Below are 25,886 nucleotides of genomic sequence, written 5' to 3' on the forward strand. Positions count from 1 at the left end.
CCAGACGCTTGACAACGGTTGCTAAGGCCGAGAGCAGGCGGCGCCCCGCCCCCAGTGCGCGGGTCTGACGTCACTTCCGCCGGAGGCCCCCCCCCCCCCCCCCGCACCTTGTCAAAAGCGGGAGCGAACCACGGACGTGTCTGCAAGTCCTCGTTCCTGCGACAGGCGCCGCTCGGGGGCGGCCGGGGGCAGAGGCGCGCTGGGGGCGGGGAGCGCGGTCCTTTCCCTGGATGGGGGGTTCACTCACCCCGAGGGCAGCCGCTGGGCCTGGAGGCAGCGCGGTGCTGGCAGGTGTTGGCGGGCACCAGGCTTTTAGGCGTGGGTCGCCGAATTCCGCCGGGGGCGGGCTTCACCCGAGAGGCTTTCGGAAGGTCGCTGGGTTGACCGGGAAGCCTGTCCTGTCTCGGCCCTCCCCTGGAGGCCGCCAGCATCCCCGCGTCCTGACCTGGACACGCTGCCGCTGCTGGCCCGCAGCTCTGGGGCACTTTGGGAAACAAGAGGTGCCCTCCTGACACTGACCTGCTTGTTTTCGCCAGGTGCGCGCCTGCTCCTTTGGGGGCGCGGGAGCCTGGGGGCTGCCATGGCCCCCAGCCACCTGTCGGTGCGGGAGATGAGGGAAGATGAGAAACCCTTAGTGCTGGAAATGCTGAAGGTGAGAGCCATTAGCAGCGCCACTGGGCCCGGGGTCGTGGGACGGAGGGGACCACTTGGGGGTGGGGGGTGGGACCCCAGAAAGTCCGGGAGGGACCGGGTACAGAGCGGGTACACCAATGAGCTTGGGAGGGGCGGGGACAGAATGAGGGGCACCACGGAGCCGCGGAGGGGGCGGGGTGGCATCCCGAGTGGCTTCAGCCACCCTCCTGAGCCAGCGCTGACGCTGGAGAGCAATCTTTTGCTCCTAAGACACTTCCAGCCTTGGACTCTCCTCTCTCTAGTGCCTTCTCCCTAACCTGGGGATCGAGAATGGTTTTGCGTGTGTGTGTGTGTGTGTGGCCATGCCACATGGTACATGGGATGTTAGTGCTCCCCCACCATGGATCCAAGTCGTGCCCCCTGCAGTACAAGCCCTTCCATCTTCCCACTTCCCCTCAGCCCTGTGCCCTGGCCTCCTACTCCTCTGAGCCTGGCTGTCGAGGACCCCCAGGCCGCTTCCAGCTTCCTCTCTTGGTGGGGCGGCTCCTCTGTCCAGCCTCCCCTGGTGCCTTACGCCTGCAATTTCACTGAACCCAGAGCGCCCCCCGTTCCTAATTCACCCGATCCCATTCAGAGCCCAGTGTGCCAGCCAGCAGTGTGTTCACGCCGTGGCATGCCTGCCACAGGCCCCAGCTCACTGCTGTCCCCTCCCCTCTGATCGCTCCCACCCCGGGCAGGGCCTGTCTCCGCCCCCACTGCCTGCCGCCAGGGGAGCCCCCACACTGACGGCTCCTCCTGCCCACAGGCTGGCGTGAAGGACACAGAGAACCGCGTGGCCCTTCACGCACTGACCCGGCCACCAGCCCTGCTCCTCCTGGCTGCAGCCAGCAGCGGCCTTCGCTTCGTCCTGGCGTCCTTCGCCCTGGCCCTCCTCCTGCCCGTGTTCCTGGCTGTGGCGGCCATGAAGCTGGGCCTGCGGGCCCACTGGGGCTCACTGCCCCCGCCCGGCGGCCTCGGGGGACCCTGGGTGGCAGTGCGGGGCTCGGGGGATGTGTGCGGGGTCCTGGCCCTGGCCCCAGGCTCCGGTGCCGGGGACGGGGCCCGGGTCACGCGCCTCTCGGTGTCCCGCTGGCACCGCCGCCGAGGTGTAGGCAGGCGCCTGCTGGCCTTTGCCGAGTCCCGGGCGCGAGCCTGGGCCGGCGGCATGGGAGAGCCCCGGGCACGCCTGGTGGTCCCGGTGGCCGTGGCAGCGTGGGGCGTGGCCGGGATGCTGGAGGGCTGTGGCTACCAGGCCGAGGGGAGCTGGGGCTGCATGGGCTACACGCTGGTGCGCGAGTTCAGCAAGGAACTGTGACTCCAGACCCTGGCGGGAGGAAAAGCAGCACTTAGTGAGCACCTGCTGTGTGCAGGCACGTCCACACCATCCTTCCCTGAATCCCCACCCCCCAGGGCCCAGCAGCTGAGGCCTGCAGAGGGCAAGAGACCCCGCCACAGCCTGACGCCCATCCGTAGTGTTTGAACTTCTTAGAGAGGTGAACCCGTCCAACCCGTGTCTCAGATTCTGTCTGCACTGAAATCTCCTTATCTGTTTGTCTGCCAAGCCTGTGTCGCTTGTGCTATGACATGTGGCAGGAAAGGAGGCCGAGCAAGTATGTCCCCCGCTGGGGTTAGGATTCAGGAAGGGGCACCCCAGACAGGGACAAGGGCCCCCCCAGCCCCGGGGAGTGGGGTGGGGGGCGATGCCTGTGCTTGGAGGGGGTGAGGCTGCAGAGGCAGAGAGGGGCTGAGCGAAGCCTCTGCAGGGGAGGGTTGTCTGCCTGGAGAGAGCCCCGGGGAGGGGGTGGTGGGCACAGGGTGGCCTAGCCAGCCCCTCCCCAGGAAGGTGGGAGCTCAGAAGGGCGGCCAGACCCATACGGTTTTTTACACCCGTTTGTTAATAAAGCCTGTTACTGCTGCGCGCCATCTCTCTCTGATGCCTTTTCCAGTCTGCCTCCGCACCCACCACTTCTGTCTGGCCCCTCCTTCCCGAGGTTGACAGTAATTGTTGGGGGGGGGAGTGTGCTGGACTGGGGGCAGGGGAGGCGATGAGCTCAGGCAGCCCAGCTCCCTGCCAGCCCTCTGACTCACGCTCCCCATTACCGAATTTTTTCCACCTCACAGCTGCTTAGTGCAGAAAGAGTGCGTTCCTGTGTGTGTGTGTGCATGCGTGTGTGCAGTCGTCCTCCCCCACCCAAGTCTTGACCCTTGGCTCTCTCGACCCCTGACCCCAGTTTTCTCGGGAGACATACAGGGGGCTGATATGACTTCTGCTCACAAATCCACCAGGGGGAATGGAGAAGGGAGTCTTTTTCTTTTCCCAGTCCAGGAAGTCCTTCCTGGTGTCTGCCCGCAAGCCCTCTTGCTGCACCAGGTCCCCAACCCCGGCAGCTGATGTGAGCCCACCCTCAAAGCCCTCTGGTTCCGGCACACCACCCTGGTGGGACAGGAGAAGTAGCAGATGGGTGGGCACCCCTCCCTTGCACCCCTGTCAGGATCCTCCCCTGCAGCCTGCAGCCCCCCAAGCCTCTCTGAGCGTGGCACTTCTGGCCAGCCGGCTGTCTCCTGTGTGGGTGTCTGCAGTTGGACACCCTCCCTCCCGCCCGCCACCGCCCTCCTCCCCAGGCCTCAGCCGCCGGCCAGCCCCCTCCCCGCCCCGCTCCTGTCCCCTGCTGCCTCCTCGGCAGCCTCTCTTCCTCCTGCAGAGCGTCCAGCCCCCGCCTGCTCCTCCCCGGGTCCAGGGCGCCTCCGGCAGGCGCTCCCCTCCCTCCTGCGTCGGCGGTCCCCTCCTCCCCGCTCCTGCTCCCATCCGCTTCCACCCTGTCCCCACCCCGACTCTGCAAACATGAGGGTCCTGGCCTGCCTCCTCGGTGAGTGACCCTTCCCCTCCTCCGGGACTCAGGGGCCCGGGTCCAGCCCTCTGACCCCTGAGCTGACCCACTGCAGAGTCTCCAAGTTTCCCGGGCCCCATCCCTGTTGCTTGGTGGGGGGGGGGCGGAGGGGGGGACTGGACATCTGGCTGCCTCTGACTGATCCTCCAGGGATCTGGCCTCGGGCACCCTGAGTCCCACCCTCTCAGGAGACCCCAGGATTTCCTCTCCCCTCCATGAGCCCTGACCCTGCAAGGGGGGTTCACCCTTCATTCACCTTTAGCCAGGCCCCCAGGGGGGAGCGCCAAGGGCCTGGCCCCCTGCCCAGACCTGAGGCCTCCAGGCTCCGCCCATCCCAAGGACCTGAGCCTCGGCCAGGCGCTGGGCCCGAGTCCTCCTTCCCCGCGGCGGGGTTTCTGGTTCAGAGGAGCGAGGACCTCACTGCCTCACCCCTCCAACCTCCCTTCCAGTGGCTCTGATGGGGACCCAGGCTGTTGGTAAGTGGCCCCAAACACTTCTCCCATCTGGGCGCACTCAGCTCCAGGCCCTCCCCACGCCCAACCCGGGCTCACCCTCCCTTGGACCCTGGCCACCCCCATGTGCCCACGACCCGCACACCACTTCTGCAGGACCACGCGGTCACCCAGCTTCCTGCTTCCTAAGGGGCTCCTGGTCACGCCCCTGCAGGACAGCCCCCAGCCCCTGCCCTCCCCGCCGGCCCCGGGGTCTCCAGGATGTCACAGCCTTTCCTCCGTCCCCGCAGAGCGGCTGCGTCTGGCTGATGGACCCCACGGGTGCGCGGGCCGCCTGGAGGTGTGGCACGGCGGGCGCTGGGGCACTGTGTGCGACGACGGCTGGGACCTGCGGGACGCCGCCGTGGCCTGCCGGGAGCTGGGCTGCGGGGGCGCGCTGGCCGCCCCCGGGGGTGCCTTCTTCGGGGAGGGCGCGGGGCCCGTGTGGCTGAGCGAACTGGCCTGCCGGGGCGGGGAGCGGCAGCTGGGCCTCTGCCCACACCGGGGCTGGAAGGCCCACATCTGCTCACACGAGGAGGACGTGGGGGTCGTCTGTGCAGGTAAGGGGTCCTCAAGCTCCGCAATGCCCAGGGACCCTCAGCCCAGTGACTAATTCTGAGCATCCGAAAGTCCAGACACCCTACCCCTGCCTCACTCAGAGCCTGCCCTTGCCATAGCACCAGGGTGTTAGACTGTGGGGGATGGAAGAACATCCTCCAAACTCTTTGGAAAGAACTTTGAGATTGATAAAGCCTGCAGCTCTGTAAAGAACTAGGAAGTTTATCATGAACTCACACAGCAAGCTCATACAGACAGGATGGATCAGGCAGATGGCAAGTCAGAGTTATTTATTTGCACCTGTGCTTCCCCCACCTAAAGAGGTGCGGGAGGACTTAAAGGGGCCAGAGCTGGTCTGCACAGACCGAAACTGGGGATTGTCCCTCCCCTCAGGGGGTCTCATGACTATTTTTCCTCATGGGCCACTTATCAACTGTGTCAGCAAAAAGTATGTTTTCACAGAGAGGAAGGCAAGGGTAAAAACTGATAGGGAGCCTACTTGGCTTGGGTGACACTCAGCCACGCCGGGTGGGGTGGGGGCGGCCTGGGCCTGAGACGGGCCCACAGGAGAGAGCATGCCCTCCAGCAACACGCTGCTGTCCCCAAGGCCAGCGTGGGACAGACTCCAGGGACCACCATGACCCACCTTCAGTCCTGGATGGGGACCCCTGGCCGGGCCTGGCAGGGGAGCTGAGCCCCAGCTCTGAGGATCCCCCGGTGACGCCTGGTGAGCCCCCGCCTGTGCTCTGTCTCCTGCTTTGGCCGTGAGGGAGAAGGGACAGAAGCCTGACTCCTCAACCCTCCCCGGGGCCCCCACGACGCTCCCTTCAGACCCTTGAGGACTCTCAGGACTGACCTACAGCCCCCGATTAAGCTGCCAACCTCCCTCCCCACTGTCCCCCTCCTCGCCCAGCCCCCCGCCCAGCCGGGACTCCCCAGAGTGGCTCCCGGAAGAAGAGCCCCAGGCCGCCCAAGCTGGCCAAGTCCACCAGGGCCCCAGTGCTGACTGCCGGAGCCCCCCGCCAGGGTAAGTCCGAGACAGGCCTTTGGTCTGCAACAACTCCAGAAGGGGTCAGGCCCTAGGCCCCCCGGACCACACTGAGGATCTCCAGGTGCAGGGTAGGGGAGTACCACGTCCCCAGGGATTCAGTCAGGCCCAGGCTCCCCGCCTGGTCAGTAGACCCGGGTGTCCACTCGCGGCAGGCCCCCAGACCCCTTGCCCTGTCCAGACCCTGATTTTCTGCCACTGGTCGGTTGATCTCAGGCCCCTGAACCCGCGGGGCCTCCGTTTTCAAAGACAGAAAACGCCTCCAGCTGCCTCCACAAGGCCCCTCACAGCGCCCCCTCCCGGCCACCCCGCAGAGCGGCTGCGCCTGGTCTCCGGCCCCCACGGGTGCGCCGGCCGCCTGGAGGTGTGGCACGGAGGGCGCTGGGGCACCGTGTGCGACGACGGCTGGGACCTGCGGGACGCCGCCGTGGCCTGCCGGGAGCTGGGCTGCGGGGGCGCGCTGGCCGCCCCCGGGGGGGCCCGGTTCGGCCCGGGCGCGGGGCCCGTGTGGATGGACGACGTGGGGTGCGGAGGCGGAGAGCAGGCCCTGAGAGACTGTCCCCGGAGCCCTTGGGGCCGGAGCAACTGCGACCACAGCGAGGACGCAGGACTGGTCTGCACCGGTACGTGCACCTCCCGCGGGCCACGCCCCTCCCGCGGGCCACGCCCCTCCCGCGGGCCACGCCCCATACCATTCTCCTAAGGATGTCCTGACTTTCAAAAAATTTCTTCAGCCACTCTTCCCTCTTTCTTGTCTTCCTTCTTCCCTTTCTTCCTCCTTCTTCGCTCCCTTCCTCCCCTCTCTCCCTGTCTTTACCCCTGGCCCTGTCCCCCTACCTCCTCCCGACACCCACACCCATTCAGCCTCATGCACGCGGGCTCTGACCAAGACCTCTCTCTCCCGACTTGGGAGTCCTCGCGCTGCAGGAAGAGGACGCAGCCGGCAAAGGGCGGGGCGGCGCACAGGTGTGGGGTGGGCAAGTTCAAGGACCCACTGGAGGCAGACATCCGTCCACTCACCCGGGCAGGGGCCAGGAAATGCTTCAGGGAGTGGGTGGGAACTGGGAGAGGGAGCTGAGAGCCGCTTGGAGCCGCATCCCCACCCACACAGCCCCACCCTTCCCAGATGGAGCCGAGGCTCCACCAGAGCATGACCTCCGGCTGGCCAGCCGCACAGAGGGATGATGTGGGGGTCTGGCGTGTGGGGTGTAGTGGGGGTGGAGACCAGGGCGACACAGGTCGGGGGACCCGGAGCCATGAGATTGACCCCTCTGAGGGCTGTGCCGTGGGGGCTGAGCTGTGGCCTCTGAAGCCTGGAAGGTCAGCCCAGGCTCCCCAGGGTGTAAGCTCCGGGAAGAAGTTGTGAACCCCATCGAGGGGCTGGGAGCTTGGTGTCTTACCTCTATCGCTGCTCCTCGGGGTGGGCCTTGCAGGAGCTCAGCACCCAGAGCTGCATCTGGGTCATGCAGGCCAGGGGTGTGGCACCCTCTCTGGTCTGTCCCCTTTAGACACCAACTGGGGGTTGGAGATGGACTCCACACTGCCCAGAGCTGGCCCCGCCTTCACGCACAAACACCTAACAAAAATGCCCTCAAACCTCTAGCCCAGCTCTCAGCCCCACTTCTAGGGTGACAGGGGCGGGGTCTGCAGGCCTTTGGCGGGGTCGGCTGCCGGCATCTGGGGTGGAACTGGGAGATGCAACTGGACATCGTATGGTGCTCGGGACAGCGCCTGTGTCAGGGGAGCTGAGGCTGAGAAGCTCTGCTCTGCAGGCCTGGAGAAGGCAGCTGGGGCGTGGGCACCTGCTTGGGGAGGTGGGGGCAGGAGTCGGCAGGTGTGCGCTGGCTCTCCCTGGGGAGGCAGGGACGTGCAGGGGGGCGGTGGATGGAGCAGAGCTGGACTCTTGCAGCATGACTTGGGCCTGGAGCGGAGGGGTGAGAACTGGGGGCCTTGTGTATTTTCCTGGGGTACCCCCACGGTGCCTGCACTCCGACCATCCAGATGGCCTGTGTCAAAGCCTCTTCCTCACTTGTGAGGATGGAGGGTCCGCTCTGCAGCCCGCGCTGGGTGTGAGGCAGGTCCCACACGCGGCCTGGCCCGCTCCCCTGTCCTCGCTGCCGCAGGGCCTGCCTGTCCATGCAGTCTCCCCCCTCTCTGCTCTCCTCCCCGCCCACGTCCAGGCCCGGCCCCCCGGCTGCGTCTGGCCGACGGCCCCCACGGGTGCGCCGGCCGCCTGGAGGTGTGGCACGGCGGGCGCTGGGGCACCGTGTGCGACGACGGCTGGGACCTGCGGGACGCCGCCGTGGCCTGCCGGGAGCTGGGCTGCGGGGGCGCGCTGGCCGCCCCCGGGGGCGCCTTCTTCGGGGAGGGCGCGGGGCCCATCCTTCTGGACGACCTCCGCTGTCGGGGGAACGAGACGGCCTTGCGGTTCTGTCCGGCGCGGCCCTGGGGCCAGCACGACTGTCACCATCGGGAGGACGCCGGGGCCGTATGTGACGGTGAGGGTGGCCCCGGGGAGAGGCCAGGGAGGGAGGCCTGGGGGGTTTCGCCCGGAGGGGCGAGAGCTGGGGCGCTGTGTCTTCCGAAGGACGCCCCCCCCCCGGTGTCTGCACTCCTTCCGTCCAGGTGGCCTGCCGCCCCATTCATGCTCACCTGTGAATCCCCGCCACAGTGGTCCTGGGCTGGTGGCTGGGGAGCCGCCTGCCACACAGCAGGGGCTGGTGGTCACCTCTCCCCTCCCACGCCCCAGGTATGCCTCTTGGGTATGTCCCTCCCACGGCCCCCGCAGCGGGCAGCAACAGCTTGGGGCCCAAGGGGGCTGCGTCCAGGCCCCCGCCCCCCACGGCGAGCCAGGCCCCACAAACCACTGGCATCTCAGCTCCACCCGCCCCCCCGACTGCCCTGCAGGAGCCTGGGCCGGATGTCGGTGAGCCCCCCGTTCTCCCCTGAACCCCAAGTGTGGGGCTGAGCGTAGGTTTCCTGCCCTCGCCCTCCCACAGCCCCCTGGGCGCCCCTTCCCCGCTCAGAGGGCAGAGGGGAGGAGAGCACAGAGCTGGGTCAGTGGGGGTCTCCTCCTGGGTGAATGCATGGAGGGAAGATGGTGGAGGGTCTCCCTCGAATTCTCTGTGTCCCCCCCACCCCAGGGTCCCCCCAGCTGCGCCTGGTGGCGGGGCCCAGCAGATGCTCGGGCCGGCTGGAGGTGTGGCATGCGGGACGCTGGGGGACGGTGTGTGACGATGGCTGGGACCTGCGGGACGCGGCCGTGGTCTGCCGGGAGCTGGGCTGCGGGGGGCCACGGCAGCCCGACCCCACAGCTGGCCGCTTTGGCTGGGGCGCTGGCCCCATCTGGCTGGACGACGTGAGGTGCGCAGGCACCGAGGCTGCCCTGGCCGACTGCCCTGCCGCTCCCTGGGGGAAGCACAACTGTGCCCACAACGAGGACGTTGGAGTCACCTGCGTGGGTGAGGAGCCCCCGCTGTCTGCTGGCTCCTGGAGGGCTTCCTGGAGGAGGGAAAGGGAACTGACATTGGTGTGAATGTTGACTGAGCATCTGCTCCTAACCCCTGCCCCTGAAGGGCTGTTTTCACCCACGTGACCCCATTCACACCTCAGGATAAGTCCAAACTGATGGACATTATGCCCGTGTGAGGGGCCTCCCAGGTGGTGCAGTGTAAAGAATCTGCCTGCCAATGCAGGAGATGCCGTTCCATCCCTGGATCATCAAGATCCCTGGAGAAGGAAATGGAAACCCGCTCCAGTATACTTGCCAGGGAAATCCCACGGACAGAGAAGCCTGGCGGGCTGCAGTCCATGGGGCTGCAAACATTCAGACACAGCTGAGCGACTGTGTGCGTGCACGCACACACACCACACACACACGCATGCGCGTGCCTGCACACACGTTTTACTGATACAGATGTTAGTGTTGCTTGGTCGTGTCCAACTCTTTGCGACCCCATGGACTGTAGCCCACCAGGCTCCTCTGTCCATGGGATTCTCCATGCAAGAAACTGGAGCGGGTGGCCATGCCCTCCTCCAGGGGATCTTCCCAACCCAGGGATGGAACCCAGGTCTTCCACATTGCAGGCAGATTCTCCACCATCAGCAGGGAGGCCTGGTGATGATACTGCAGCAAGAGAGGCTGAGTAACTTGCCCAAGGTCACACAGCAACTAAGTGGCACAGCTGGGATCTGTCCTCCTCTTCTTCCTATTGATAATCATGGGGTCTCCCTCCTGGAGGGGAGCTCTGTCCTCCCCGAGAGGAAAGGAAGCAGGCACAGGGGCACCGAAAGATGGCGAGAAGCCGGTGTGATGGAGGGCCCGCTGATGCGAGCTCAGCCTTGGCCTGTGTTCTCTCCTGTGCCGTTGTTCCATCCACCAGCAGACTCTGAGCCTGGTGCCGGAGGCTCAGAGCGCGAGGAATGTGGCTCTGGCCTCCGAGAGGCCCGGGGCTCACTGAAGGACAGAGACGCGAGCCCGTGTGACACACTGACACTCAGGACGTTCCCCAAGACCACCCTCAGGTTCCACAGTTTTCTAGAAAGACTCACAACGGTCGGAGAAGCTGTCAGACTCAGGAGCAGGTTTCCCACAGCAGAAGGGCCCAGATTCACATCACGAGGGAGAAGGCAGCTGGGGCAGGGTGGGGAGAGACCCTTGTGAACCCTCCTGTCCCAGGGGAGGGGTGCAGATAGCACTTAATCCGCAACCCCCCCCCCCCCCGGCAATGACAGGCGACCATGAACGTGATGTGCTGCCAGCCAGGGACGCTCTCCCTGTCAGCGGCAGAGCATTTTCAGGAGCTGGGTCCCCCCATGGGGCTGGCAGCCCACAGGCGCTTGTGAGCCACACTGTTAGCAGAGATGACCTGGGTGGTCCCAGGCCCCCAGGCGAGCAACATGCTCCAACCAGGCAGGATGCTGCCAGGGATGGGAGGGCCCCCCTGCCTCCAGCAGCCGGGGGCGAAGCGCCAGACCCCTCTCTGGGCCAGATTGACCCTCGTTCTGCACCACTCACCGGCATCACCTGCAGTGCCCACCACCTTCCCTGCCTTGCCCAGAAAGATGTTGGGTGAGCCGTGGAGGCTGGGAGCCCAAAGCTGGGGCACGTTCCCTCTTTCCCTCTCCTCCCCAAGGCCCCAGGAGCCACAGCAGGGTTCTGAGCTGGGGAGTGACCTGGTGCCACCCTGGTGGGGCGGTGACCAGTCAGCGGGTACAGGGGGAAGGGCAGCGGCTGGGTAGACAGGACGGGTCACAGTGAGGGGGCGACGGGGGGCAGGCAGCTCAGGACCGCAAATGCTCAGAGGCAGGATGGGACCAGGGTGGCCACTGAGTGCCCCGGGCCCGGCACAGGGCCTGGCTCATAGGAGATGCTCAGATGCCACCTGTGATGTGGCTGAGTACTCGGGAACTCGGTGGTTGTCTGCATGGGAAGCCAGGAGAGGGCGGGGTCTGGCCGGGGACCTCACAGTGTCTGCCATCTCCCCTGCCGCCCCCCCACCCCTATCTCCAGGAACCCCTGGCCTGGACTCCATCTCAGACCCCTTCAGTTGGAGCTGGATCCCCGGCCTGGGCAGAGACCCGGACGCCTGGCTCCCAGGGGAGCTGGCCACCAAGCCCTCTGCGAGGCGGACCCCCAGCATCCCCGAGAAAACCACCACCAAGGCCCCAGGGAAGATGCCCAAAAGCACCAAGAAGTGGGTGACCAAGAACGCAAAGAGACCGACCACTCAGCCCCCGGTGATGTCAACCACTAAGCACTCCAGGATCTCGGGCACCCAGAGTCCCCCTGAACTGACCTCACGGACCACCAGCCCTAGCACCCTGGCCACCGGGGCCTCCCGAAGACCCACCTCCAAATTTACCACCAGGCTGACCACGGAGGCCCCCCACAGGCTGACCTCGCACACCACCATAACTCGGACTTCTCGAGTCCCTCGGGAACAGACCTCTAAGACCGTGGCGACGCCGGCCACCCAGGGCCCCCGATTAGTGACCTCCGAGGCCACCGTGGAGCCATCCGCTGAGCTCCCAGGACAAGGTTCTCCAGAGTCATCCACGGACCCGGCCCCCTCCCCCACCGGCGCAGCAGGTGAGCAGAGGAACGGGAAGGCTGAGGCTGGCCCCTCCGGACCCCCGCTGACCCCACCTGATCCCGGCCTCCCACCAGCAGGCCCGTTCCGGGTTCGTCTGGCGGACGGGCCCAACCGGTGTGCCGGGCGGCTGGAGGTATGGCACGCCGGACGCTGGGGGACGGTCTGCGACGACGGCTGGGACCTGCGGGACAGCATGGTGGTCTGTTGGGAGCTAGGCTGCGGGAGGGTCCGGCCTCGAGTGGGCAAAACCCACTACGGCCCCGGCACCGGGCCCATCTGGCTGGACGACGTGGGCTGCAAGGGCAGCGAATCCTCGCTGAGCGACTGCCCGGCCCGGGCGTGGGGACAGCACAACTGCGACCACGAGGAGGACGTGGGGCTCACCTGCACCGGTACGGGGGGCGGGGCGCGGAGCGGGGGCGGGGCGCGGGGCCGACCTGGAGATCCCGGCAGGGGCCTCCGGAGCAGCTGCGGCAAGGACCCCTGAGACGGGTCGGGGCTCTCCCCTCCCCCACTTCCTCCCCAGGCTACGCAGACGAGGAGGACTACCCCCCCTGGACCTGGGACCCCACCTCGGGGGAGGACCTGGCCAAGGGGACCACCGCTGCAGGGGTGCCCGGACACACCCTCTCCTGGGAAACCACGGGGAACCCAGGGGCCCCCGCCCCAGCAATGAGGCGCCTTCCAAGCACAGGTGAGGGGCAGGTATGGGGTGGGGAGGGGTGTCTCCCCACCGTGCTTCCTGAAAGAGCCTCCTGAATGAGCTGGCCCGGGTCTCCGAGAGAGCAGGCAGGTATTCCTCGGCTCCAGAGAAGCTAAGAACTTTCCCTCCCTGGGCTCGTCTGTAACTGTCCTACAAGGGCCTAGAAGAGGAGATCCCTTCCTCCGCCCCGCTCTGCATCTCAGAATCAAGCCAGGTTCAGCAGAGTCCGGCCCCCAGTCCTCCTGCAGACCTTCTGAGGCCTCCGGGAATCAGCCTTGATGTCAAAGCCCGTGTCCCTGGAGCTAGAGCCTCCGCAGAAGTTACCCAGTCCCCACACGGAGGCACATGCCGTCACCACGCCGCCTCCCCACCCCAGCCCCTCAAGCCTCTTCTCCCAGCCCATGCTCTGGTCTGGGCGGGGCTGAGGCTCAGACGCGGGCTGGGGGCCTTCAGATGGAGGGCTGTCCCCAGCCTGACCCCTTCCTCTGGTCAGTGGGGGCAGCTTCCAGCCCCACAGCTCCAGCCCCGCTGCCCCATGGCCTCTGTCTCCCTGTGGCCTGTTTTCCTTCTTTCATCCGTGTGGTCACACTCGGGGCCTTGACCCGCTCAGATGGCTACCACTTCTGTGTGTGTGTGTGTGTGTTCTGTTCGATCCTGCTCAGTCTCTCTTGATCCCTCTCTGCTCCTCTTTCTCACCTTCTCTTTTCAACTTCGCAGCCTCCGCATCTAGATCACTCTTTTCGCTTTTTCACCGACCGTGTCTCTTTCTCATTTTCTTTCCTTATCAAGCTCACGTCCCACTATTTCTGTTTCTCTGCGCCCTCCCCCGCCTCGGTCAACGTCTTTTCAGCCCCGCCGCGGCGTCTGGCTGTGTCCTTCCGTTTCTCACCGCGCACCCTCCCGTCTGTCTGTCCTCACGTCTCCTGTGACCTCCCCTCCTCCTGGCCTTTCCAGCGTCTCACGCTCCGCATCTCTGTTCCGCGTCCTGCTTTCTGCGGTCAGTTTTCTCTTCTCAGCTCCGCGTCTGTCTCCCTCCGCTCCCCCGTCTCCCCCTCCTCGTCTCTATCGCTCATCAGCCTCCCACCGTTTTTCTCACTTTTTCTCTGCTTGCCAAGGCCACGCTCCATCACTCCTGTTTCTCCCAGTTTCCCGCTCTCTCCCCCTCCTTCCTTTCTCTTTCACTCCACGCCCAGCCTCCTAGCTGTTTCCCTTCCGACCCGCGGCCCGGGGCCGCTTCTCCCCTCTTCCCCCGCCGCGTCCTCGTCCTTCTCGGCGACCCTCCGTCCCTCCGCTTCCCACGGGCCGGCTGCCTCGCCCCGCCCGCGCCGCCCCTCCCCGCCCCTCCCCCAGGTGTCGCGTGCTTTGCTCGCCCGGTTCAGGATCCCGCCTTGTCCTCGCGCGCAGCAAGCATGCGCACTCCGCAGGCCTCGGCTGGAGGGGCGGGCGGGGGGACGTCAATGGCCCAGCGCCGTGTGACGTCACAGGCACGGTGCGCCTCCTGATTGGCCAGCTGGCCCACTCCGCAGCTATAAAAGCCTGAAGCGCGTGGTAGTTGTCGCCACTTCCCGGGTTTGTCTTCGGCCTAGGTGTTGTGCTTTTGCCGGAGGGACGGGGCGGGGGCACGTAGCAGGCCTTGGAGCCGCCGAGATTTGCGGAGGTGGCCACCTAAGTCGTGACTTAGGGCTCAGTGTCTAGAGGTGACGCTCTTACGTGCCGTGTGGCCAGGATTCCAGAGCCTTCGGTCTCTGCAGCCGAGCGCCGCCTCCCTGTCTCGTCGCGCCCCCTCGCGGCGGAGACGGTCGGATGCTGGGCGCCCGTAGCTCTGAGGGCGGCGATGTCCGGGCCTCTGAGACCCGACCTGTTCCCGGTGGGGGCGAGGGGGTGCGTGAGCACAGATAAGTACGGAACTAGACACTGCGCGATGGAAATCCCAGGGGTCATATGTGCTACCTTAGAGGTGGAAACGACAGACAGAAATTCTGTCCTTATTAGCAAGGTAGCCTTGAAAAAAATGACTCCGCTTCATTGAGCTGCAATTCCTTACTTCGAAAAAAGCAAATAAAACAGCCGTAGCTCCAGGGTCCCTGGAAAGAGTCAAGGACAGTGCCAGGAACACATGCTATTAACTGGGTCCTGAATCCCATGGGTAGAGAAGCCTGGCGGGCGACAGTCATGGGGTCACAAAGAGTCGAACGCAAACTGAGCGACTAACACTCTCACACTTTCATAGGTCCTGTGTTTCAAGTGGGAGGGAGGGGAATGAGGCTGGGGAAGCTGAACTCAGGAGCCGCGGCTGAGATCCATTTTAAACGATTTCGCACACAGTTTGCTCGTTGGACTGGGGAATTACTGAAGTCATTGCAAGTGTGAATTCTGGAGTCTGGCAGCCAGGGTTCCAGCTGTGACTCCACTGGAATTAGAACAAGGGTCTGGGTGACCTCAGGTCCCAACTCAATGAGCAAAATGTGTGTGAAATCACTTAAAACCGCAATGCACTGCTTGTTAGAATTATTTACCGTAAATCAACAGCAGCTGTAGAATCCCAGGGACACAGCGATTATTTCTAGTAGAGCAGTGGGGAAAAGCTCACAGAGGAGATGTCATCCTTTCCACCAGGTGACCCCAAAAGGAAGGGGCTTCTCTGAGCAGCGAAGACTGAAGCTGAGAAAATTGCATTGCCCATTGAGGACACATCATCTCTGCTAGACTTTTAGCTGTCGCTAGTTTAGCTATGTCAGTTTCTATTGTTGCCATAAGACCACCACGCATTTGGGGCTTAAGACAACACAAGCTTATTATTTTGCAGTTCTAGAGGTCAGAAGCCCCGCTGAGGTATCTCACTAGTCGAAATCAAAGATAGCAGGGCTGTATTCCTTCTGAGGCTGAAGGGAAAGATTGTTCCTGTGCCTTTTCTAGCTTCTAGAGGCTCCTGTATTCTTTGGTGCATGGCCCCCTCCTCCGTCTTCAAAGTCAGCAATGTTGCATCTCTGTGGTCCTTTTTTTATCTTTACATCTCTGTCACTACAGTGAGGATATTTGTGTTTGTTAGTCACTCAGTCTTGTCCAACTCTTTGTGACCCCATGGACTATAGCCCACTAGGCTCCAGGCAAGAATACTGGAGTGGGTTGCATTCCCTTCTCCAGGGGATCTTCCCGACCTCGGAATTGAACACATATCTCCTGCACTGACAGGCAGATTCTTTACCACTGAGCCACCAGGGAAGCCCATGACTGGGATAGATTCTCTAAGAATAAGGATTTATGTGATTAGATCAGGTTCCCTTGAGTAACATAGGACAAACCCTTCATTTCAAGGACTGGGCAAAGTCTTTGCCATGAAAGGTAACATAGTCTCAGGTTCTGAGGGTTAGAGCTTGGACGTCTTTGGGGAGCATTAATCTGTATTCCACAGGATCTGTGTTGATCGTGTAGGTCTAGAGAGAGCGCACAGGAGATGCAGATGGAAGCTGATGAAGGTTGAATTCTTTTTCCATTTCATTTGAAGCAGCATTTCTTGAGGCTTCCTGGAAGATGGAGTTTGAAGACACAGGCATTAGTTCATGCCTCAGGTGTTTGCTGTGTGGCAGGCGTGAGTCCCAACCCCTGGGAACATGATGGACAGGGAAAGGGAGGGGAAAGGAGGGGCGAAGAATTGTCATTTAAAATGGGATGGTCAAGAGATGACTTACTAAGGAAATGCCAGTTAAGTGACAGCCTCAAGAGGTCGGAGGCACTCCCCTGCTGGTCCAGCGGTTAAGACTTGGTGCTGCCAATGCAGGGCGTGAGGGTTTGGTCCCTGGTTAGGCAGCTTAAATCCCACCTGCCATGCAGTACAGTCAAAAATAGATAAAGTGAAAGGAAAAGGAAAAAAAAGAAGGGGAAAGCCATGCAAATACCTGGTTGGAGAGTGTTCCGTAAAGTGCAGTCAGCATGCACGTGCAAAGGCCATGAGGTGGGAGTGTGCTCAGCTGGATCGAGACACAGCACCAAGGTCAGTGGGGCGGAAGTGGAGTGCTTGGTGGGGGTAGTGGCAGGGGGTGAGGGCTGTGGTCCGTTGTAAAGATGTCAGCTGTGATGGGGCGCCTGGAGAGGGAGCTAAAGGTGCTTTCTCGGCAGAGGGGTCAGCCTGTGCAAAGGCCCTGTGGTGGGGTCTTGAGAGAAGAGCTTGGCTGGAGTGGAGTGAGCCAGAGTGACCAGGGGTGAGGCCAGCCTCGGGCTTTATTTCTGTCTGCTCCCACAGTGAAAGAGGTCTCCATTCAGAACCAGGTAGGCCTGCTGGATCTGAAGCCCAATGTTGCTCCTTAGCTGTGTGAACTTAGGAAAATTCCTTGCCCTCTCTGGGCTTCAGGTTAGTCATCTGTAGCGAACCTGCAGCTTCTTTGACCACCAGCTGCTTGCCAAAAATTAACATGTCTTTCAGCGGCAAGGATTTGGGATAAAAGTGGGCCTGAGGATCTGCACCCACTTGTGAGGGCAGCTGGACAACATCTAGAGAGATGGATGTTTCTCTGGCGGCTCAGTGGTGGAGAACCTGCCTGCCAGTGCCACCTGGGCCGCAGTGTCCTTCCCCTGTGCTGCAGGGAAGACTCCTACCAAGGAAGCCCTGCAAGCCCCCTTTTCTCGGTGTATGTTTTAATGAAAAAAATCAAATCAACAACACACTAACGAACCATGAACGAGCATGCGGCCATTTCTTAGAACACATTTGGAGAACACACAGACCCAGGGAGCATGCCTGCCCTTGGTGGGCTGACATTTTAACAGGAAAAGCAGTTCCTATTTATGTTCTTGACGGAGTCCTAAAACCTGGCATCCTGGGAAGAAAGCCTCAGAACACAGAGACAGGGATTACTCGGTTCTCTCTGTTATCTCTCAAGGTGACGAGGATTGTCGTGAGCCTTCCCGGATGGGGGACACACCTTCAGGAGGAGTCCCAGACAAGGAGACCCCCACTGCAGCCACGCCTGGCCCCCCTGGCACCACCAGGAGCTCAGGCCACCCCTCTCTAGCTCCCAGGCTCCGTGGGGACACAGGTGAGGCATGTGGCTGGGGGGGCGGGGTCCAGGGTGTTTGTGAGGTGGGGTTGAGAGGCGCTGGGGAAGGGAATGGCAACCCACTCCAGTATTCTTGCCTGGGATATTCCATGGACAGAGGAGCCTGGCGGGGAGTCCACGGGGTCATAAAGAGTCAGACACGACTCAGCGGCTAAATGACAACAGAATGGAGAGGTGGACTGCAGATTTCCCAGTGGTGACCCAGCTCTCACCCCAGAAAGACCAGGCAGAAATGTATCCTGAGACAAAGGGTTGTTATTGACACCAGTGGTCTTCACTGGGATAACGGGCAACGCGTGAAGACATTCCCAGGTTGTCACGGCTGGGAACGGGGAGGCTAGTGGTCCCTGGTGGGTCAAGGCCAGGCTGCTGTTACACACCCTCCAGGGCACAAGGAACCCCACACCACAAAGAACCAGCCAGCCCCTTATGTTGATGGTGCCGAGGTGGAGAAATCCTAACCTGCACCATGTTAGTCACTCCGACAAACCAACAAAAGAATGATAGGCAATCCTGTAAGAGAATGGGGGAAGAGGTGCAAACAGGCGATTTGCAGACAAGGAAGCCCACATGCCCAGCAAGGAGGTCTGGAAATGCTCACGCTCATAATGAGTCAGAAAATTCAAATGAAAACAATGGCAAACGTGGAAAAAAAATGGAAAGGTCGATAATACCCATTGTAGGTGTGGGTTTGGGGAGACAGGCATCCCCACTGGATAGAGCAGTTCAATAAGAGCAACCTAGTGATGTCCAGTGAAATTAGATATGATTACACGTTACCACCCAGCAACCCTGCTCCTAGATCTCTCTGTTGTTGTTCAGTCACTAAGTCGTGTCTGACTCTCTGTGACCCCAGGGACTGCAGCGTGCCAGGCCTCCCTGCCCTTCACTGTCTCCCAGAATTTGCTCCAACTGATGTTCAGTGAGTCAGTGATGCCACCCAACCATTTTATCCTCTGTCACCCCCTTCTCCTCTTGCCTTCAATCTTTCCCAGCATCAGGGTCTTTTCCAATGAGTCGGCTCTTTGCATCCAGAGAAATTCTTTCACAGGCTTACAAAGGAATATGTGTGAGGATGTATTAGGGAATGGGAGGCAAGTTAGGTGTCCAAGAGAAGGGTAAGGGAGAAGAGAAATGGTTGCACCTGAGGGAATTCTCTGCCGTAGCTAACGCAACGGCAGGCTGTATACACAGCAGCATGTATAGGGACTGACAACGCAACACTGAGAAGCTGTGAAAAGAATGAGATGCCCAGCAGAGTGTTACTTGCAGAAATTAAAAGCACAAACCCCAAAATACACACAGACTTTTGTATTAACACGAACCTATGCATTCTGTGTTGTTTAAGACCACACATGAAGCGCAGGAGACTGGAGGTGCCTATGGGAGAGGCTGAGGGGAATGCAGACGGGGGTTAAAGAGGACAAAGCATAAAACAAGAGGAGACATTGCAGGAACTATTGATGACAATGTCCAGGGGAGCATGATTAGCTTAACTTCTGTTCCTTGGGTCTAAAAAATTCAAAGCCAATACTTCTCTAGGTATCTGAGCCCCTGTGTGTACAAACCAAGCTGAGATTCTTGAAATGATAACTAGGAACAGTTAACATTTATGGAGCAATATACCACTATTCTGTGCACTTTATGTGTGTTAGTCTTTAGCATTTATATATATAAATCCTTGTAGCAGCCACATGAGGCCTAATGAGTGATGTAGGTGCGATAATTGTGCCCGTTTCACAGATGAGAGAAACTGAGGCACAGATATCAATGCCTCTGGCAATATAAGTAATGATGAGAATGCCTATTACCTGCTTGGCACTGTGTGAGTGCTCTGTGCACGCACAGTCTCTCCGAATCCTCATGATTATAGGGGAGATACATGGATCATCTGTGGGTTACAGAAGGGGAAGAAACTGAGATTCAAGGCAGTTAAGTCATTTGCCCACGGTTCCCCAGTACCGCACAGTTGCACTCATCTCACGCGCTAGTAAAGTCATGCTCAAAATTCTGCAAGCCAGGTTTCAGCAATACGTGAACCAGGAACTTCCAGATGTTCAAACTGGTTTTAGAAAAGGCAGAGGAACCAGAAATCAAATTGCCAACGTCTGCTGAATCATGGAAAAAGCAAGAGAGTTCCAGAAAAACATCTATTTCTGCTTTATTGACTATGCCAAAGCGTTTGACTGTGTGGATCACAATAAACTGTGGAAAATTCTGAAAGAGATGGGAATACCAGACCACCTGACCTGCTTCTTGAGAAACCTATATGCAGGTCAGGAAGCAACAGTTACAATTGGACACGGAACAACAGACTGGTTCCAAATAGGAAAAGGAGTACGTCAAGGCTGTATATTGTCACCCTGCTTATTTAACTTATATGCAGAGTACATCGTGAGAAACACTGGGCTGGAAGAAGCACAAGCTGGAATCAAGATTGCCAGGAGAAATATCAATAACCTCAGGTATGCAGATGGAACCACCCTTATGGCAGAAAGTGAAGAAGAACTAAAGAACCTCTTGATAAAAGTGAAAGAGGAGAGTGAAAAAGTTGGCTTAAAGCTCAACATTCAGAAAACTAAGATCATGGCATCTGGTCCCATCACTTCATGGGAAATAGATGGGGAAACAGTATCAGACTTAATTTTTCTGGGCTCCAAAATCACTGCAGATGGTGATTGCAGACATGAAATTAAAAGATGCTTACTCCTTGGAAGGAAAGTTATGACCAACCTAGATAGCATATTAAAAAGCAGGGACATTACTTTGCCAACCAAGGTCCGTCTAGTCAAGGCTATGGTTTTTCCCGTGGTCATGTATGGATGTGAGAGTTGGACTGTGAAGAAAGCTGATCGCCGAAGAATTGATGCTTTTGAACTGTGGCGTTGGAGAAGACTCTTGAGAGTCCCTTGGACTGCAAGGAGATCCAACCAGTCCATTCTAAAGGAGATCAGTCCTGGGTGTTCATTGGAAGGACTGATGCTAAAGCTGAAACTCCAATACTTTGGCCACCTCATGTGAAGAGTTGACTCATTGGAAAAGACCATGATGCTGGGAGGGATTGGGGGCAGGAGGAGAAAGGGACAACAGAGGATGAGATGGCTGGATGGCATCACTGACTCGATGGACATGAGTTTGGGTAAACTCCGGGAGTTTGTGATGGACAGGGAGGCCTGGTGTGCTGTGATTCATGGGGTCGCAAAGAGTCGGACATGACTGAGCGACAAACACTATACAAGAAAATAATCCAAAAAAGAATATATATATATATATATTTATGAATGACTGAATCACTTTGCTGTACACCTGAAACTAATGCGACATTGTAAATCAACTCTACTTTAATAAAAAGTCTTATGGTGCTTGCTTCCGCAGCACATATACTAAAGTTGGAACCATACAGAGAAGATTAGCATGGCCCTTGTGCGAGGATGACATGCAAATTTGTGAAGTATTCCATACTTTTTTGTTGTTTAAAAAAATTTACAAAAAGAAATCCATTCAAAGTAAAAAAAAAAAAAAAAAACAAGTTGAGAACTTCCCTGGTGACGTAGTGGATGAGAATTCACGTGCCAATGCAGGGGACATGGGCTCGATCCTTGGTTTGGAAAGATTCCACACGTCACAAAGCAACTAAGCCTGTGCTCAACAACTATGGAAGTCAGCACTCTAGAGCCCGAGAGCCACATGTACTGAAGCCCAGGTGCCCTGGAGCCTATGCTCCCCAGCAAAAGAAGCCCACACAAAGCAACGAAGACCCAGTGCAGCCAAAATAAAAATGTTAAAAATTGAAAAAAGAAACATTTGGTTCCTTAGTTGAACCACATTTCAAGTGCTCAGAAGCCACAGGTGACCAGCGGCTACCATACTGGCCAGCACAGAACATTCCCACCGCTAAGAAAGTGATACTTACTGGCCCAGACTCTGGATACAAAGGACTTGGGCTCAGACCTTGTCCTTGTAACCTTCAAACTGTGTTGGTGTGTGACTTCGGGCAAATTACTTGCCCTCTTGGCCTGATTTCCCTCATCTGTCAAAAGAGGTTAAAAATCACATTTACCTGGAAGCAGGGCCTGGAAGAGGGGATGGTTTCTCCCTTATTCAGGCCTAAAATATGGGGGCATTCCAAGCATTTTGTAATGAAGATAAAATCTTAATACCATAGGTTAAAAAAATAGAAACGAATGCAAAAACAATCCACGATGAAGTAAATAAAATTTTAACTTAAGTCGGATCCGACCTACCTCACCAGGATCTGACAGCCAATTTTAGGGGGGATTCCAGTGAGGTAGGCCGGATCCTGCCTTGAATTAAAATTTTGACGTTTTGCTCATTGTGGATCTTTCGGATTAATTTTGATTGTTTAAAAATAGGGCAAGAATATACTAGTCTTGATTACTTGATTTCGACCCCCTCCTACATCCCCTCCGAGCACCTCCCACGCCCTCAGCCTCTTTATCTCCCTTCACCCCATCCCTGCCCTTCCGCCCCCTCTTGCATCCCACACCCCCAGCCCGGATTCCCCTGGCTCCCTCCCGCATCCTCCCACACCACCTGCACACACACTGCCCCATCCTGCATCCCGGGGTACCCCTCCGCGTGCCCCTCTCCCCGCGCGCCCATCTCCGTATCCTCCAGAGGGGAGGACGCCAGGTGGCGCTTGGAGACATTGGAGCATGAGAGGAGGTGGGGCACTAGGGCCGGGTGAAGTCTGCCGGCGACCCGTGACGTCACGAGGCCCCGCGCCTCCCCATTGGCCGCGCCGTCTGGAGGGCGGGGCGCGCCGCGGGGTGGGCGGGGCGGCCTGACCTCGGCCGTCTGTCTTTCCTCCGCCAGGCTCCCCGAGAAGACCGTGGCCACAGCGCCGACTGCGGCCCACGACGGCCAGGACCGCGCCCGCCGCCCCTGCCCCACCCCGCTCCGCCGCGCCGGGGCCCGCCGACCCTCCGCTGACCTCCGCCGCCGCACCGCCGCTCATCCGCACGGCGGCCTCAACGCCGGAGGCGACCCCTGACGCGCCCTCCGCGGTGCCGCCCAGCCCGGCCGCGGCCTCTCGTGGGGGCGCCCACCGCACCTCGACGAGCCCCGGCCTTACCGGGCCTTCCCCTGACGTCGCCGTGGCCCCCGCACCGACCTCTGGGCTTTCGCCCACCCCACCGCCCATCGCTCCCAAGGAGCTCACCTCAGTCCCCTCTGCGCCGGCGGCGGCGACCCACCTCTCCCCTACCTCAGGGCTGACCCCGGAGCCGGACGGAGCCCCAGGCCGGGGCACGTCTCCACAGCCCAGCGCAGTTCCAGAACCTTCCAGTTCCCCAGACCGCTCCACACGACCTCACCCCGCCACGGCCCCGTACTCCACCATGACCTCTCACCCCGCCACGGCCCCGTACTCCACCATGACCTCTCACCCCGCCACGGCCCCGTACTCCACCATGACCTCTCACCCCGCCACGGCCCCGTACTCCACCAGGACCTCTCACCCCGCCACGGCCCCGTACTCCACCAGGACCTCTTACCCCGCAGCGACCTCTCACCCCACTACTACCCTTTACCCCACCACGACTCCTTATATCACCACGACCTCTCACCCCACCACGACCTCTCACCCCACCACGACCCCTCACCCCACCACGACCCCTCACCCCACCACGACCCCTCACCCCACCACGACCCCTCACCCTACAGTGACCTCTCACCCCACCACTGCCCTTTACCCCACCACGACCCCTTACCCCACCACCACCCCTTATCCCACCACTCCTCACTCTACCTCAATCCCTCACCCCACCACGACCCCTCACCCCACCACGACCCCTCACCCCACCACGACCCTTCACCCCGCCGCGATTCCTCACCCCGCCGCGACCCCTCACCCCGCCACGACCCCACACCCTGCCACGACCCCTCACCCCACCATGACCTCTCACCCCACCACGACCCCTCACCCCATCACCACCCCTCACGCTGCCGCAACCCCTCACCCCAGCACGATCCCTCACCCCATCACTGCCCCTCACCCCACCACAACCCCTCACCCCATCACCACCCCTTACCCCACCACAACCCATTACCCTGCCACGACCCCTCACCTCACTACCGCTACTTACCACACCATGACTCCTGACCTCACCTCAGCTTCTGTGGTCACTGCCAAGTCCGTTCTAACTTCCTTGGGAACAGAACCTCCCTCTCCCTCTCCAGTGAAGCCCAGCCTGCACCCCCAGTTGACCTTCACGGGGGCCCCTCGCCCCTCTACATCTCCAGCTTCAGAGTCCAGCCTGTCTCCTGCCCCAAGCATGGACATAGCGTCCATTGAGCACTTCAAACCAGCCACAAGCCAGAGCCCCCAAATAACCTCTCCACCTACCCAGACTCCACGCTCAGCCCCTGACCCCACTGTGACCCCTGTGGGGTCATCTGGGGACCATCTGGCTCCTATGGCCCACCCCTTGGATCAACCGCCCCCTGACCACCTCTCCCTCGGGCCAGCTCCCAGTCCGAGCTCAGGCCCTCTGGGCCCGTGTGAGGCCCCAGCGTCACCTGTGAGGGTCATGGCTTGCGAGCCACCTGCCCTGGTAGAACTGGTGGCCGCTGTGAGGGACGTGGGCAGCCAGCTGCAGAGGCTGACCCAGGCCCTGGAGCGAGATCAACAGGAGCGCCGAGCCCTGGCACTGGGCTTGAGCCAGCTGGTGGAGGCCGCTCAGGGCCTGGGGCAGCTGGGTGAGGTTGTGAAGAGACTGGCAGAGATGGCCTGGCCCCCCACCACACCTGTACCAACCACTACCACCCCTGAGTGGGAAGAGAGGCCTCTGCGGGGAGATGTGTGACCTTATCGGAGGGACTTAAGCCACTCCCCAACAAGAACGACAACAAAGGAGAACCAAAAAGCAAAGTGTGAATGATGTTTCTGGGGCACTCGGGGAGATGGAATCATAAGACCCATCTGTGTGCGAATGGCGCAGGCAGCGCACGAGGCGACGAAGGGGACTGTGAGGGGGACGGCGGTCATGAAGGTGGTGGTGACAGCTGTCCTGAAGGTCATGTCGTCATGGTGATATTTATGGTGGCAATGACGGTCATGAAGGTCACGGCGATAGCTGTTGTGATGGTGGTGTGATGACGGTGGTGGAAGCGGTCACGGTGATGATGCCGGTAAGGCTGACGACGACCGTGGTGGTGACGGTGGTGATGATTAGGGTGGTAATGAGGGTACTGAAGGTGTTCATGAGGGCAGCTCTTAGAATGGAGCCTGACACAGCACGCGCCCTTCATTAATACCTACTGAATGACAGCTCATCGTCACAGTAATAATGACTAATGTTCTCCGGGCACTTCCTACGGGTATGGCTCCGTGTGGAGGGCTGTGCACGCATGATGTCATTGCATCTTCATGAACAGCCGCAGAGGAGGGTACTGTTTCTACAGCTCGGCAGGGAGTGGGTGAGCTCTGGAGTCTGAATGCCTGAGTGTGAGCCCTTGCGGGCCTGACCCTGAGTCAGTTACTGCTTGGTCTGAGTTTCCCTATCTCTTCAAGGGGGATAATAACAATACACAGCCCGTGGGGCTGCTGTGATGATTAATTGATAGATGAATGCCTGTGCGAGAGTGCTTAGCACAGGGCCTGGCCCTTGGTACCTGCTCTCTGTGTGATACTTGTTACTGTATTGTCCCCACTTTATAGGTCAGGGCACTGGGGCACAGAGACGTTCGGTCCTGTGCCCCAGGTCACTCAGGGAGTGTGCAGTAGACTCATGACTGGAACCCAGGCCCGTCTGACCCAGGGCCCTTGCTCATAAGGTGTTACATGCCCCCAGGCAGATCACCCTGGCTTCAAGGTCATGTGCTGGCTGTGGGGACTCTGGTAGTTAATTTCCTTTCTCGAGTCTCAGTTTTCCCATCTGTACAAGGAGGGAGTAGTGGCTGTGCCTCCTGCCTCCTGGGGTGGCCGTGAAGATTAGAGGAGTTACTGCAGGTGACAGCAGAGCTCCACACGAGCTAATAAGAGTGGTCGCAACCACTGCTCACCTTGCGTGTCTGTGCCCCACACAGTGGGGGCTCTCTTTTTTTTTTAAATATGTTTTTTGGCTGGGCTGGGTCTTCACTGCTGCGTGGGCCTTCTCTTGTTCCAGAGGGTGGAGTCTCCTCTCTGGCTGTGGTGCAGGGCTTCCAGTTGTGGTGGCCTCTCTCGTTGCAGAGCTCGGGCTCGAGGGTGTGTGGGCTCCATAGCTGAGGCACGTGGGCTCAGTGTTTGCAGCTCCTGGGCTCTAGAGCACAGGCTCAGTAGTTGGGGCACCCAGATTTACTTGCTTGAGGGCAGGTGGGATCTTCCGGGACCAGGGATCGAACTGGCATCTCCTGCGTTGGCACGCGGATTCTT

The 25,886-nt window shown here is 60.2% G+C and overlaps 2 protein-coding genes and 1 non-coding gene across 6 annotated transcripts; all 3 read left to right on the top strand.

Annotated features, from left to right (window-relative positions):
- The first annotated feature begins 105 nt into the window (after positions 1 to 105).
- On the top strand, positions 106 to 2,588 carry NAT14 (N-acetyltransferase 14 (putative)). 3 transcript variants are annotated; one of them, XM_055410712.2, is made up of 3 exons: positions 106 to 194; positions 537 to 652; positions 1,439 to 2,588. In XM_055410712.2, exons 2-3 carry the CDS (start codon positions 581 to 583, stop codon positions 1,985 to 1,987), a joined length of 621 nt encoding a protein of 206 aa, XP_055266687.1. In that variant the 5' UTR covers positions 106 to 194; positions 537 to 580; the 3' UTR covers positions 1,988 to 2,588. The 3 variants fall into 3 exon arrangements, with proteins under 3 accessions (XP_055266687.1, XP_055266686.1, XP_055266685.1); XM_055410711.2 differs by having other exon boundaries at positions 109 to 142; XM_055410710.2 differs by having other exon boundaries at positions 163 to 291.
- Positions 2,589 to 2,721: 133 nt separating this feature from the next.
- Positions 2,722 to 24,401, top strand: SSC5D (scavenger receptor cysteine rich family member with 5 domains). Of its 2 annotated transcripts, none has more exons than XM_055410548.2 (14): positions 2,722 to 3,539; positions 4,010 to 4,036; positions 4,303 to 4,611; positions 5,217 to 5,336; positions 5,523 to 5,636; positions 5,972 to 6,280; positions 7,838 to 8,155; positions 8,407 to 8,583; positions 8,801 to 9,118; positions 11,170 to 11,748; positions 11,827 to 12,144; positions 12,279 to 12,446; positions 17,333 to 17,488; positions 22,346 to 24,401. In XM_055410548.2, exons 1-14 carry the CDS (start codon positions 3,131 to 3,133, stop codon positions 24,334 to 24,336), a joined length of 5,313 nt encoding a protein of 1,770 aa, XP_055266523.2. In that variant the 5' UTR covers positions 2,722 to 3,130; the 3' UTR covers positions 24,337 to 24,401. The 2 variants fall into 2 exon arrangements, with proteins under 2 accessions (XP_055266523.2, XP_088686435.1); XM_088830309.1 differs by having other exon boundaries at positions 11,830 to 12,144.
- LOC129547399 (U6 spliceosomal RNA) lies at positions 20,869 to 20,975 on the top strand. The gene has a single exon (XR_008684073.1). It is a non-coding gene; the product is annotated as a U6 spliceosomal RNA (small nuclear RNA).
- Positions 24,402 to 25,886: the final 1,485 nt, after the last annotated feature.

This window comes from Moschus berezovskii, chromosome 22, assembly GCF_049115385.1.
Source record: "Moschus berezovskii isolate FMDL1 chromosome 22, NW_MosBer_1.0, whole genome shotgun sequence".
NCBI classification, from domain to species: Eukaryota; Metazoa; Chordata; class Mammalia; order Artiodactyla; family Moschidae; genus Moschus; species Moschus berezovskii.